Below are 12,016 nucleotides of genomic sequence, written 5' to 3'. Positions count from 1 at the left end.
GCAGGAGGGCGTCGACGTCTTCGACAGCATCTGGAACAAGGTCCCCCCTCCTCTCCCCCTTCTCCCCCAACCCCCCGCGCCGGATTCTCATGATTTTGCGCGATTCTGGGGGCAGGTCTACGACACCGAGAATGCGAACCAGAAGGAGAAGTTCGAGGCGGACCTCAAGAAGGAGATCAAGAAGCTGCAGCGCTACCGCGACCAGATCAAGACCTGGATCCAGTCCAGCGAGATCAAGGACAAGAAGGTGACCCCTCCCTAATCTCTGTCTGTCCAGTATCTTTGTTGCCTGGATGGATGGATGGAAGTGCTTCTGCCGCTGCTTCCTTCCTCCCTTCCGCCCGTCCTTCATGAGAATCATCTACTGTCTGCCCCGCTCTTCAGTTCAGTCAACTGTTTAGTTTAGATGCGGCTTCGGTGCCAAGTTATCTGGAGGAAATATGCCTTTACAGGTGTCTGGGGGGAGGTTAAGTGGCTAACTCCAGTCTCCAGCGCTTCTGTACCTGTCTTAACATTGATATTCTTGCTCGATTTTGGTTGTGCGGCGTCGTACTAGTACTCGTGTAGGTGCAATGCCAATGCACTTCTCTTCTGAATTGAAATTTTTGATATCATGCTTGTCTGGAACACGAAGTCGTAGTTGACTGCTCGAAGTGACTCTGCACATGATGGTATTTTATTTAAGTGGTAATAAGAATGACAGCCGACCATTTCTTCTCTCTAAAAGAACTGAAAGGAACGAAGCTGATTTAAAAACAAAATGGTAAACTTGAGCGGTAGGTAGTAAGAGGCGAAGAATTTAGTTGATGGGTTTTAAATGGGTTTATTACTTGGTAGATCTCGTGGTCTAATGATTGTCTGGAATGGAACACTAGAAGAGGTCCTCGTTTGATCTTCTGATCTGAATGTGAGTAAATGTTGTTTATAGAACTGCTTGTATCTCGTGTTCGAATTTGTACCATTAAGCCATGATTGGATTAAGCTGTGGAGCGCACAGTTGTGAGAAGGTGTTCTGATCAAGGCATTGACTAAACTTAGAAAGTTGTGAAGTGCAATAAGGCAATCTGTATGGATGTACAACAGAGTTTTGGAGTTTCTAGGCCCCTAAAGTTCTTACTGACCTTAAACCAAACCTGCCTTTAGAAAGACTTGCTAAATCAACAGTATAGTGATGGTTCTGGAGACGTTGCAATTCCTGATGTTGTTTCTTACGGTCTGTTTGGTTTTAGAACCAAATGGAGTGGAATATAACAGTTCCATTCCAGAGGAAAATAGAATGGTTCTGTTCATTTCCTGTGTTTGGTTGGAGGGATGGAATGACAAGAATCTGGTTCAGTTCACCTCTTGGTGATATTATCTCCCATGTGCATGATCATATTTTCATTAGACAATATATTATTCGAATTTTCAGCAGCATTGCCTTTGTATTTTCAGCGTAAACAATTGTATAGCTATCACTATGGCTATGGCTAATTGGTTATCAAACATAAAACTGGAATGCACATATAAACAAGACAAATTGTGTAGCTATCACAATTTTCTAAGAACTAGAGGTAAAAAATTACAATGTAATTTTGGACAGCAGCATGTACCAACAGGTATCACAAAACCATAGGCAAGAGGAGGAACCAAGTAACCACCGTGCACCAATTCACTGAGCATTTCCTAGAACACCCTACATGCACCAGTTCTTTGAAACTTCTCCTCACATAAAGCACCAGGATTTGGAGGAATGGGTGCGCATCTGAGGGAATATTCCCTTTTGAGCAACCAATTCATTCTCATTCCCTCTGTAACCAAACATAGTAATATGTCCCAGGCGCAGAACTGACCCACTCCGTTCCACTATATTCCCAACCCAACACACCCTCGGTATTTTGTTATCCAATATGTCTTGTCATTTTAATCATCTCTTGTCAATTGGAACATTGCGTTCTCCATGTTTGTGCTACTACATGCTGCATTTTTTTTTTGTAAATTGAGGAGTGTTTTACTGAAGAAATATGGTAGGGTTCCTGATTGCAGGTGTTCGTTTAGAGAAGCAGTTATTCATTTGTTTCAGTTTTGTGGTGTTTAGGCCAACTTCTTTTCGTTACATGTTACCATTTAAAGTTGGGCATAGCTTACCGTTCTGTGTTTAATCCATTTGTGATATATGTTGACATAGGTTAGTGCCTCTTATGAGCAGGCTCTCATGGATGCCCGCAAGCAGATTGAACGCGAGATGGAACGATTTAAGGTCTGTGAGAAGGAAACTAAAACCAAGGCCTTCTCGAAAGAAGGGTTAGGTCAACAGCCTAAAACTGTATGCACTCGGTCTTGTTTCTGTGTTTGATTAACCCTTTTTTCTTTAGTTGTTATGAATCTCAGCATCAATTCTTATTTCACGCAGGATCCTAGAGAGAAGGCTAAAGCTGAAACAAGAGATTGGCTTAACAGTGTGGTATGTTTGATGCATTACATGTATGCTTAGTCTTATTGTTGTTTCTCTTTGGCCTAGAGTATGTTCTGAAAGACACTCGCAGATTCTACTTTGTGACAACTGATAATAGACTATTTAGAATTTGCTGACTAAGTTTTCTGATCTGATTGGTCTGAAAGTATAACTTGCATGCACACCCGACTACTGATGTTTGCTAATGTTTTGACTATACTGGTGGTTACTTGTCCCTCTCAGAATAAAACAAAATCATATAGACTATTATTCTGTGGCTATTTTCTTTGATCTGATCACTCTGAAAGTATCATTCGCATGCATACTTGACTCTGCTGATGTTTATTGATATTTTGATTATATCAAGTCATTATGCTGCACCTCGCTAATGACATTTGCATGCATACTTGACTCTGCTGATGTTTATTGTATTTTGATTATATCAGTCATTACTTTGTGATTTTCTGGTGTTGCTATTTATTTGTTGCATGTGGGTGCAACATTTCTAATATACTTTTGGGTTCGGTTTACAGGTTAGTGATTTGGAAAATCAGATTGATAATTTTGAAGCGGAGCTTGAAGGACTTTCATTTAAGAAAGGAAAGCAAAGACCTCCTCGATTGGTATGATCAACTGTATAGGATTGGAAAGTGTTCATATTTTACTGTCTACGGAACCTGTTTCCAACAGTCTCTATTGCGGAGGAAGTAATTATGCATTATCAGGTACATTTAGAGAAATCTATTACGCGGCATAAGGCTCATATAAAAAAATTGGAGTCAATTCTGAGACTCTTGGATAATGATGAGTTGAGTCCTGAGCAAGTCAATGATGTGAAAGATTTCCTAGAAGACTATGTTGAACGTAATCAGGTGGGATTTTCTTCCTGCTTAGCTGTCATAATATCCATTTTTTAATTTTTGATATAGTCAAGTCGGAATTGTGATGACCTAAAAGCATTGTGGATCTGCTGCTTGTTCTGACTATCGATTTCTTAATCCGATTCAGGAAGATTTTGATGAATTTAGTGATGTTGAGGATCTCTATAGCACATTGCCTATGGAGAAGGTTGAAGCACTCGAAGACATGGTTTCACTTGCTCCTTCCATTCTTATCAAGGTGAGCTGTGAGCTGTTATTTTTTTTACTTTGTTTATTGTGATTTTGCTAATAGAATCAACTGGCAAACTTTCTTATTTTTTTTCCCCACAAATACTGCTTGTCTGCTATGCTGGTGCAGACCATTTCTCTACCATGTTTTTATGTCGTGCAGCTCTTCATCTTTTAGTTGTATGGGTAATTATATATTTTTCAACATCGCTTCTTGTTTGGTTGACAGGGTGTTGCTGCTGTTTCCACTACTGCAGTTTTGAGTACGAAGAGTCCGACAGCAACTTCACCTACTCAGGTACATGTTATTCATTCCTAGTTATTTATTGAATATCTCTTGGTTTGTGATAAACGGAGACATAGTATTAGTATATCAAATACTCAGAACACAATGGTTGTTATGTGCCCAGTGTCAGCTTAGTGGCATCTTGGCTGCTGCTTTCTTGTCAACCTTTACATGCTAGTATTGATTTATTTGATCATATTCTTACAAGCTAATCCTTGAATATGAATACATGTGGTTGTTGCTAATTTGGGCATTTAATAAAAACACATGCTAACAAGATTGAGGAATTGGTTATTTCTAATGTACAATCCTGATTACTACTTGTCGATATGCTGATTTACCGACTCTGTCTCCCTTTGCTTCAGGCTACTGTATCAACAATCTCACAAGGGACATCACAAGATCAAGCAGAGGAAACAACTACGCTAGAAAGCAATCCTGAATCGGTGCCACAAACACCACCTCCGAAGGGTGGAAATCTGGGACCATCAGTGCCAGTTGTGCCCACTGCCATTAGTACCAGTGCTGCAGCTGTTTCTGTTTCGGCGGATGCCATTAGTTCCCCAGGCCCAGTACGGCCAATTGTTCCTCCCACAGCACCCACAATATTTGCTGCTTCTGCTGCTGTTCGAAATGCTACAGAGAGCATGCCTGCTGTTGCTTCAACTCCTGCAAACTTATCTACTGCCGTGAAGGATGATGAAAGCATGAGCTTTCCTCCACGTAGACCGTCTCCCGCAGTTACTGAAATTGGTCTTGGCAGGGGTATTACCCGTGGCTTAACTAGTCAGGCATTAGCTGCTCCCATAAGTGTAGGTCCAGCTCCAGGAAATGGGTCCATTACTGCAATTCCTCCAATAAATGACCTGTCCAAACGAAACATAATGAATACTGATGAGAGGGTTAACACTGGTGGTCTTTCTCAGCAGTTGGTTTCACCTCTTGGTAGTAAAGTTCAACCACAGCCGGTTGTGAAGACTAACGATGCTGTTAGCTCTGATTCCAGTAACACCAGTGAAAGTGCAGTTATTGGAGGAAGGGTATTTTCTCCTCCGGTTGTTCCTGGGGCTCAGTGGAGGCCTCAAGCTCCTGCTGGTTTCCAAAATCAAAGTGAAACTGTATGTACCTTTGCTCCAGTTTTATTTCTGAATTTCACTGTGATTTTACAAATGATTTTATAAAATATTCATAGGATTATAGGAATATATGACATTTACTTGTTCATATTTTCAGGGTCAATTTCGTGGAAGACCTGAGGTCACCGACCAAAGGGAGAAGTACTTGCAAAGATTGCAACAAGTACAGCAGCAGCAGGGCAACCTTCTTAACGCTTCTCATATAACGGGCATCAATCAGAAGCAATTTTCAACCCAGCAGCCCAATTCCCTCTTACAACAGGTTGTTCCTGCTTTTACTAATAAAAATGTTGTGATATATCAATGTCTCCTTTAGTCAAGAATCAGGAAGTACAAATTAGTTGAATACACTGATTTTTGATTGTCCGCGTATTACTTAGGTGCTGTTCTCTTTCTGTCTTTAGGAGTGCAAGTCCTTCTTTAGATGCTTCCATTCTAATCTTATTCTGTTAAGGCATGAAATCAACTCGTAAAGTTTGTAGTAATATTTTGTGTTGGCATTCCTCAATCTTTTGTAACCATCTTATAATGCCTGAAATCTAAAGTCAATTCTATATAGTGATTGTTTTCACATTTTCAGTTTGTTCATTTTTGCAGTTTAATTCTCAGAGTTCTTCTATCTCTTCTCAAGGGGGCCTTGGGCTAGGGGTTCAGGGACCAGGTATCCCTTCTGCCTTCTCATCTCAGCTACAACCTCATGAATCCCAAATTCTCGAGCAATGTAATGGCCATGCATTTATTTCTAGTATATATAAAGTTGGAGGCTCATAGTGTTTGACCACTAGTTTTTCCTGTGCATTAAGAATTTATCAATATGTGCAGACGCTGGGCAAACAAAAAGTGACGAGCAGCAACAAGGCTTGGCCGATGATGCTAGTGTGGAGTCTGCTGCAACAACTGGACCGAATAAGCACACCAATGAAGATGACACAAAGGCTCCTTATTCGGTACGGTCCAACTTTTCCATACATGCCTGCTCATGAATTCAGTGAAACAAGGTGCATACAATTAAGGACACTGCACTTATCAGTGGGAATAATCAATAGTGTGGAGTAACTCACAATAATCTATGACATTTCGTAGCTAGATTTTTAAAGGATTTTGGGCTATTTTGCTCATATTTTAGAAAACCGGTCGTGTGTATGGCCCATCTTTCTTGCAAAATAGACTTGAACTGGTCACATCAGTTCCAATCTGCATATCTTTTCGGTGCTCCTACAATGTTAGACAGTTTAATTCTTAATTGTTTTTGACTCTATAGTTTCCCTGTACTTCTATTCAGGCACATAATGTAACACCTGGGACGTCACCCTGTGTGGCTTAACAGAAAAAATTAGAACAACGTACAGTGTATTTTTTCCGCAGTAATTATTTTGGGCAGTAGTATTTTAGGGTGTGTTGGTCTGAGCCTGAGCCTACCCCCATCAAAATTTTGGTTAGCCAAAACTTCGGCGAGGATTTTGCTTGCTCATGTGGGCTACAAAAATGCAAAAGAGTGGCAAATAGACCTGGGCATGGCCAAAAATTTGGCAACCTTCTGAACATGAACATTGATTTTGGTGTGCGTGTTTTCTTATTATCTGAACATTGATTTTCCTTGTATGGTTTTTACAGAATCCTCCAGCATCCATAGCAGAAGGCACCCAGCTATCTAGAGACTCTGATCTATCACCCGGGCAGCCTATGCAAGCTGGCATGCCATCATCTGGTGTTGGTGTTATTGGCCGGAGGAGTGTATCTGATTTTGGAGCAATTGGAGACAATCTCAGTGGAGCTTCGGTAGTTTCTGGTCACGATCACCTTTATAATTTGCAAATGCTCGAAGCTGCATACCACAGGCTTCCACAGCCCAAGGACTCTGAGCGTGCGAAAACTTATATTCCGGTATGGATGATGCTCTGTCATTTATATATGCACCAGATGTTGTAATGTAGAGTTAACCTCCCTATCTCGTTACTTTTTCAGAGGCACCCTTCAGTGACCCCTGCCAGTTACCCACAGATTCAGGCACCAATTGTGACAAATCCTGCTTTTTGGGAAAGGCTCGGTAGTGATACATTGTCTACAGATATGTTATTCTTTGCATTCTACTATCAGCAGGTTGGTCAGGTTTCATGTACTTGTTTCCAAATTCCAACTGTTTACTTATTTCCTTGCAGCATCACCCATCCAACTTTAATGAAGCTCTTGACATTCTTTCTTTGTTTTCCATGTTGGTAGAACTCGTACCAACAATATTTGGCCGCGAAAGAACTAAAAAAGCAGTCATGGAGATTTCACAGGAAGTACAATACTTGGTTCCAGCGGCACGTGGAGCCACAGGTGACGACGGATGAGTATGAGCGGGGATCATATGTGTACTTTGATTTTCATCTCGCAGATGACGGCAATGGGTGGTAAGCTGACCCCTCTTCTTTTAGTGTTTCTAACTTTCAAATTACATAGATTGATGGCACCAGTACTGTTACTGGTAAAGGTCGTGAGTTGTTAACCCTGTTACTTATTATTGCTCGCTCGCTCGATTGCAGGTGCCAAAGGATCAAGAACGACTTCACATTTGAGTACAACTTCCTTGAGGATGAACTGTCAGTACAGCCAAACTAGGGCACCAGGGCTGATCAAAGTGTTTGATCAAATGCGACTCGTGTAATTTTCAGAATGGAACTGTTGGAATCCGGAACGAATTCAAATTCCCCAGTTGTAAGTTGTAACCTTGTGGGCGAATTTAAATTTAGAGCTGTTGTGTGCATTCCTGGTCCCAGCCCTCACAGTCTGAACCTCATGCTGAATTAGATCCAGATTTCCTGGAAACTGGGAACTGGGCATGTCCAACGAGTTTGGTGGTACATTAAAAATAAAGGACTTGATGCAACATTGTTGGGTGATCTTGCAGGCCTAGAAGAATCTAACATACATGCGGCCAAGTCGCACAAAATGAATGATTGAAACTAAGAAATCACTACTTGTTCATTTTAAGTTTTTTTAATTAAAAAATCATCTTCACTTATAATGCAGCCTGTTTCTTCTTCACCAACGAGATGGATGATGTGCCATGTTTCAAGCCAGAATCCAGCCTAAATGACCAACAAACACCATCTCTGCAGCAGCAGCTTGCGCGGCCGCCACACCTGAATGAGACCGGAGCAGCAGCTCCGATGGCGACCGCCACATCCCCTGACCTGCATTCCTCGCCTTTACGCTGTTAGCGGCAACTCCGGCGACCCACATCACTTGACCTGCATTCGTCGATCTGCTTCCTTGCCTTTGCCTGGGACGCTGCTGCTTCCGGACCTTGTTTCTGGCAAGGTCCTGGCTCAGCCTTGTCGTGGTTGACGATGGTCGCTGTCGCTTCTCACATTGTCTCTGCCTTGTGAAATAGACTGGCGCCGGAAACAACTGCTGTAAAAAAATGATGTAAAAAAACTCTGGGGCCGAAAAAAATTCAGGCACGTAGATATATTTTTTAGAATGAAGACGCGAGTTGTGTCCAGCTTTAAATTAATAAAGCGATCCAAGGCAGCATCCAACATAGGTTCGACACCATAACAACAACAACATATGAAGGTACTAAAAATAGAGCGATACAAATCCACGGGCACTGAGCTCAGAGTCTCGCTGTTTCCCCAACGGTGTCATGATCCGCTCCATGACCTCCTGCATGAGCTCAGAGTCTCGCAGTTTCCCCAACGGTGTCCAAGTATGTTAAAAAAGTTGACATTTGAAAATGTTGGGTGAGAAGGAAATTTATTCTCAATGGTAATTTTATTTCGGATAGCCCATAAAGACCAAAGCAACGCTCCAACGCTACGCCACACGATCCTAGCAAATGCGCCCCTTTGCGCCTGAAGCAAGGCGAGGAGGTCAGCCCCTGACGAGGGGTTCCAATTCTGCCCAAGAGCCTCTCTTACGGCACACCAGGCAAAGCTAGCCAAATGGCATCGAAAGACGACGTGGTTAGCGTCCTCCCCAAGTCTGCACACTACACATGACCCATTGGATGGGCCGTTTCGCTTGGCCATGTTATTAGAAGCGGCGAAGCGGTTGCGGAACATTTGCCAAAAAGGAAGATTTTCGTCTTAAGCAGCATTCTTGCCTTCCATAACCCCTAGCTATGTCCAATACCATCCCTCGGTAAGCTTACCATACAAGGATTTGACGGAAAACTTTCCGAATGCAGTCAAGCTCCACGAGACTGCATCCGAGCCCACGACCACCGTTCTCCCTCCCAGCCTAGCGACCAAGCCATCCCAGCAGAGCCCTTCTGTCGGAGTGAGGTTTCTCATAAAACTAACTGTGGGGGGAGAAGAGCGAAGTACGTCGGCAACCATAAGCTCTGTGTCCGTTGCCAGTTGGAAGAGTGAACCATGGCTCATCCAAAGGGGAGTAGGCCCTAGCCACGCGTCCAACCAAAAGCGGGTAGACTTGCCGTTGTTCACCTGGAAGCTAGCCCAAACAACAAAAGCATGCTTCACCGCCTGGATCCTGTTCCAGAAGGGTGATCCCTTGTGTTTTTGCAGTGAATTTTTTCCCATTCGGGAAATACTTGCTCGTAACAGGTCAGTCCAGAGCCCCGACTCATTTTGGACTAACCTCCAAATCCACTTCGCGAGAAGGGCCACACTCATAAGTTTGGAGTTAAGGATACCCAGCCCACCGAATTTCTCGGGCCTACATACTGCGGCCCACTTTACCAGGTGGTATTTCCGCTTAGTCCCAGCCCCTTGCCAGAAGAAGCGGGAGCGGGGAGTGTCTAACTTAGCGTGTACCCCATTGGCTAGTAGAAACATGCCCATTGTAAAGAGCGGGAGCAAGGATAGGCTAGAATTCGTAAGGACGAGTCTAGCCGTTGAGGACATAAAACGACCTCTCCACGGACTCACTCTACTAGCCATTTTGCCGTATAGCGGTTCCCACTTGTGTATGGAGAGCTTCCTATTTGAGATGGGAAGGCCTAGGTACTTGATCGGAAAGCTCCCAAGCTTACAGTTAAGTAGGTCAGCCACCAGCTTGCTAGCTTGGCCGTCCATCCCCATGGCTATGACCTTACTTTTTAGGAAGTTAATCTTTAGACCCGATAAGATTTCAAAACTGAGAAGAAGCAGTTTAACCGTAGCTATACTGTGGTCATCAGGCTCAAACAATAGCAGTGTGTCGTCTGCATATTGAAGATGGGTCACCCCCCTGGAATGAGGTTGGGGACCAAACCCTTAATATGGCCGGCTTCCCTAGCCTTACCAATCATGGCCGAGAGGACGTCCGCAACAAAATTAAAAACCAAGGGCGAAACGGGATCGCCATTAATCGGCACAACCTTCTTGCACCACCGCACCCCCTCCTCGGATAGCAAGACCCGACGCTCGAGATCGCATGCGTCCTTACCTCACCAGGGCTGGGTCCAATGTAATTGGCGTACTCTCCATTGTGCGGCTCTACTGGATTTTCTCGCCCAAAATATTTTCTGATCCTGTCCGAATTTCTTCTGAAAATATTTCGGGCCTCGCTCCTGCGCTTAGGCCATCTGCCCACCCTTTTTTTGCTAAGCGTTGAAAAGGAAAACAAACCTGATTTCAACCGCACGTATAGGATGGCAAGTATGGTGCACACACAAATTTTGTGTCCATCATGAATTGTGGCTTCCATGGTCCACGTGAATTTTGTGCCCATGAACGAGTTTGGATGTGACGTTGTGGTCTTTCCTCATGAATGAAATGTTCACGGTCCTCTTCTACTCTCTCTTCCATCGGATATAGATGAACGGCTCAGATGAGCTGAACACGGGATCGATCCGTGGGAGGGTTGTGTCTGGCCAATAATAGCAATCCATGCCCAGTGCGAACCAATCCCATGGTTGGATTATTAGGAGGACAGTGGTATTCCCAATCTACCAAAGTTCAAATCCTAAACTTGATATTGGTGCTTGCATTTTTCTGAATTTATTTTAGGCCTTTCGGCGATGTGTGTTCAGGGATAAGACGTTTTTGTCCACAATGAGGATGTTTGGAGCGACTTTATCAATCTCAAGATGACATGCCGGCTCAGTCTTTCGGAGGTGCTCATAGGGATAGAATGTGCATGTGTGTGTTCATAGGAATGAGTGTATGCGCGTCTGTATGAGCATATAAGTCTGTACTGTATTAAAAAAAAGCATTCCGTGCCCAGCAAAAGAGAAGTCCAAACACTAAAAAGCTACTAGTCGTACAAAATTTCCAACGTCGCACCCGGAATATCTCCCGCCCCCACTCAATCCGCTTGTGCCGAGAAATCGCCCCGCGTGCATGTTGCAACCATTTTCAGCCTGCCAGCGAGCACACATCCTCCGAAATATCTCCAGTGCACCTCGTAAATCCTGGATGATGCCTCCGAAATATCTCCCTCCTCCAATCAATCTCATTGTGCCAAAGTGTCCCAGCTCAATGCGCGTGCCACCAGCAAATATTTCGTCCCATCCGCACGCGCTCGCGTACGAAATATCCCTCCGCGCACATTGGCCGCGCCCTGTGAATGTTTTGTGGACTAGAAGAATGTCACGAGGACTTTTTAATAGTAGAGATAATGAAATCCAGTCCACCTAAAAAAACCTAATGAGGGGCTGACACTTCTTATAGGAACCCTTGTACGAATCGCTCCCTCAGGAAGCCTCATTCAAGCGAACAACGTTATTAGAGAGTGTTTTCTTCAAAAAACCACTGCCCAAAGAACGTTCTAGAGATGAGCCTAAATCACCCAAAAACATCTGCTGCTAGACATATGAATGGAACATGTTTCTTCATCATCACATCATCACATAATACTCAATATGGAGTACAAGTTTAGTTTTTTTTTTGCGGGGTATAATACAAGTTTAGTTGTTTAGTGGGAGGAGTGTTCTCATCTATTACGAAGATGCCTATGATAAATCCGTTAATCTTAAAATGTTGAATTGACTCAATATTTCGAAGGTGGGAGTGCCTGCATGCGTTCATAGAAAATTAGAGATGGATAAGTGTAAACATGTGAGCATCTGCATTTGTGCCGTGTTCAAAAAATTTCGGACACTTTGCTACGGTAGTAA

General features: G+C 43.4%; 1 protein-coding gene and 1 pseudogene across 1 annotated transcript; both read left to right on the top strand.

The window, feature by feature from the left end:
- The first annotated feature begins 119 nt into the window (after positions 1 to 119).
- Positions 120 to 7,837, top strand: LOC119287153 (CCR4-NOT transcription complex subunit 3-like). The gene is made up of 15 exons (XM_037566677.1): positions 120 to 247; positions 2,189 to 2,305; positions 2,393 to 2,443; positions 2,968 to 3,057; positions 3,160 to 3,306; positions 3,443 to 3,553; positions 3,773 to 3,841; positions 4,195 to 4,947; positions 5,063 to 5,227; positions 5,563 to 5,686; positions 5,788 to 5,912; positions 6,580 to 6,849; positions 6,931 to 7,065; positions 7,186 to 7,361; positions 7,494 to 7,837. The coding sequence occupies exons 2-15, from the start codon at positions 2,195 to 2,197 to the stop codon at positions 7,567 to 7,569; spliced, it is 2,403 nt and encodes an 800-aa protein (XP_037422574.1). The 5' UTR covers positions 120 to 247; positions 2,189 to 2,194; the 3' UTR covers positions 7,570 to 7,837.
- Positions 7,838 to 11,378: 3,541 nt separating this feature from the next.
- Positions 11,379 to 12,016, top strand: part of LOC119283741 — a 3,552-nt pseudogene continuing 2,914 nt past the window's right edge.

The sequence above is a fragment of the Triticum dicoccoides genome, chromosome 4A (assembly GCF_002162155.2).
Source record: "Triticum dicoccoides isolate Atlit2015 ecotype Zavitan chromosome 4A, WEW_v2.0, whole genome shotgun sequence".
Lineage (NCBI taxonomy): Eukaryota > Viridiplantae > Streptophyta > Magnoliopsida > Poales > Poaceae > Triticum > Triticum dicoccoides.
This window is presented reverse-complemented; position numbering and strand designations above follow the sequence as displayed.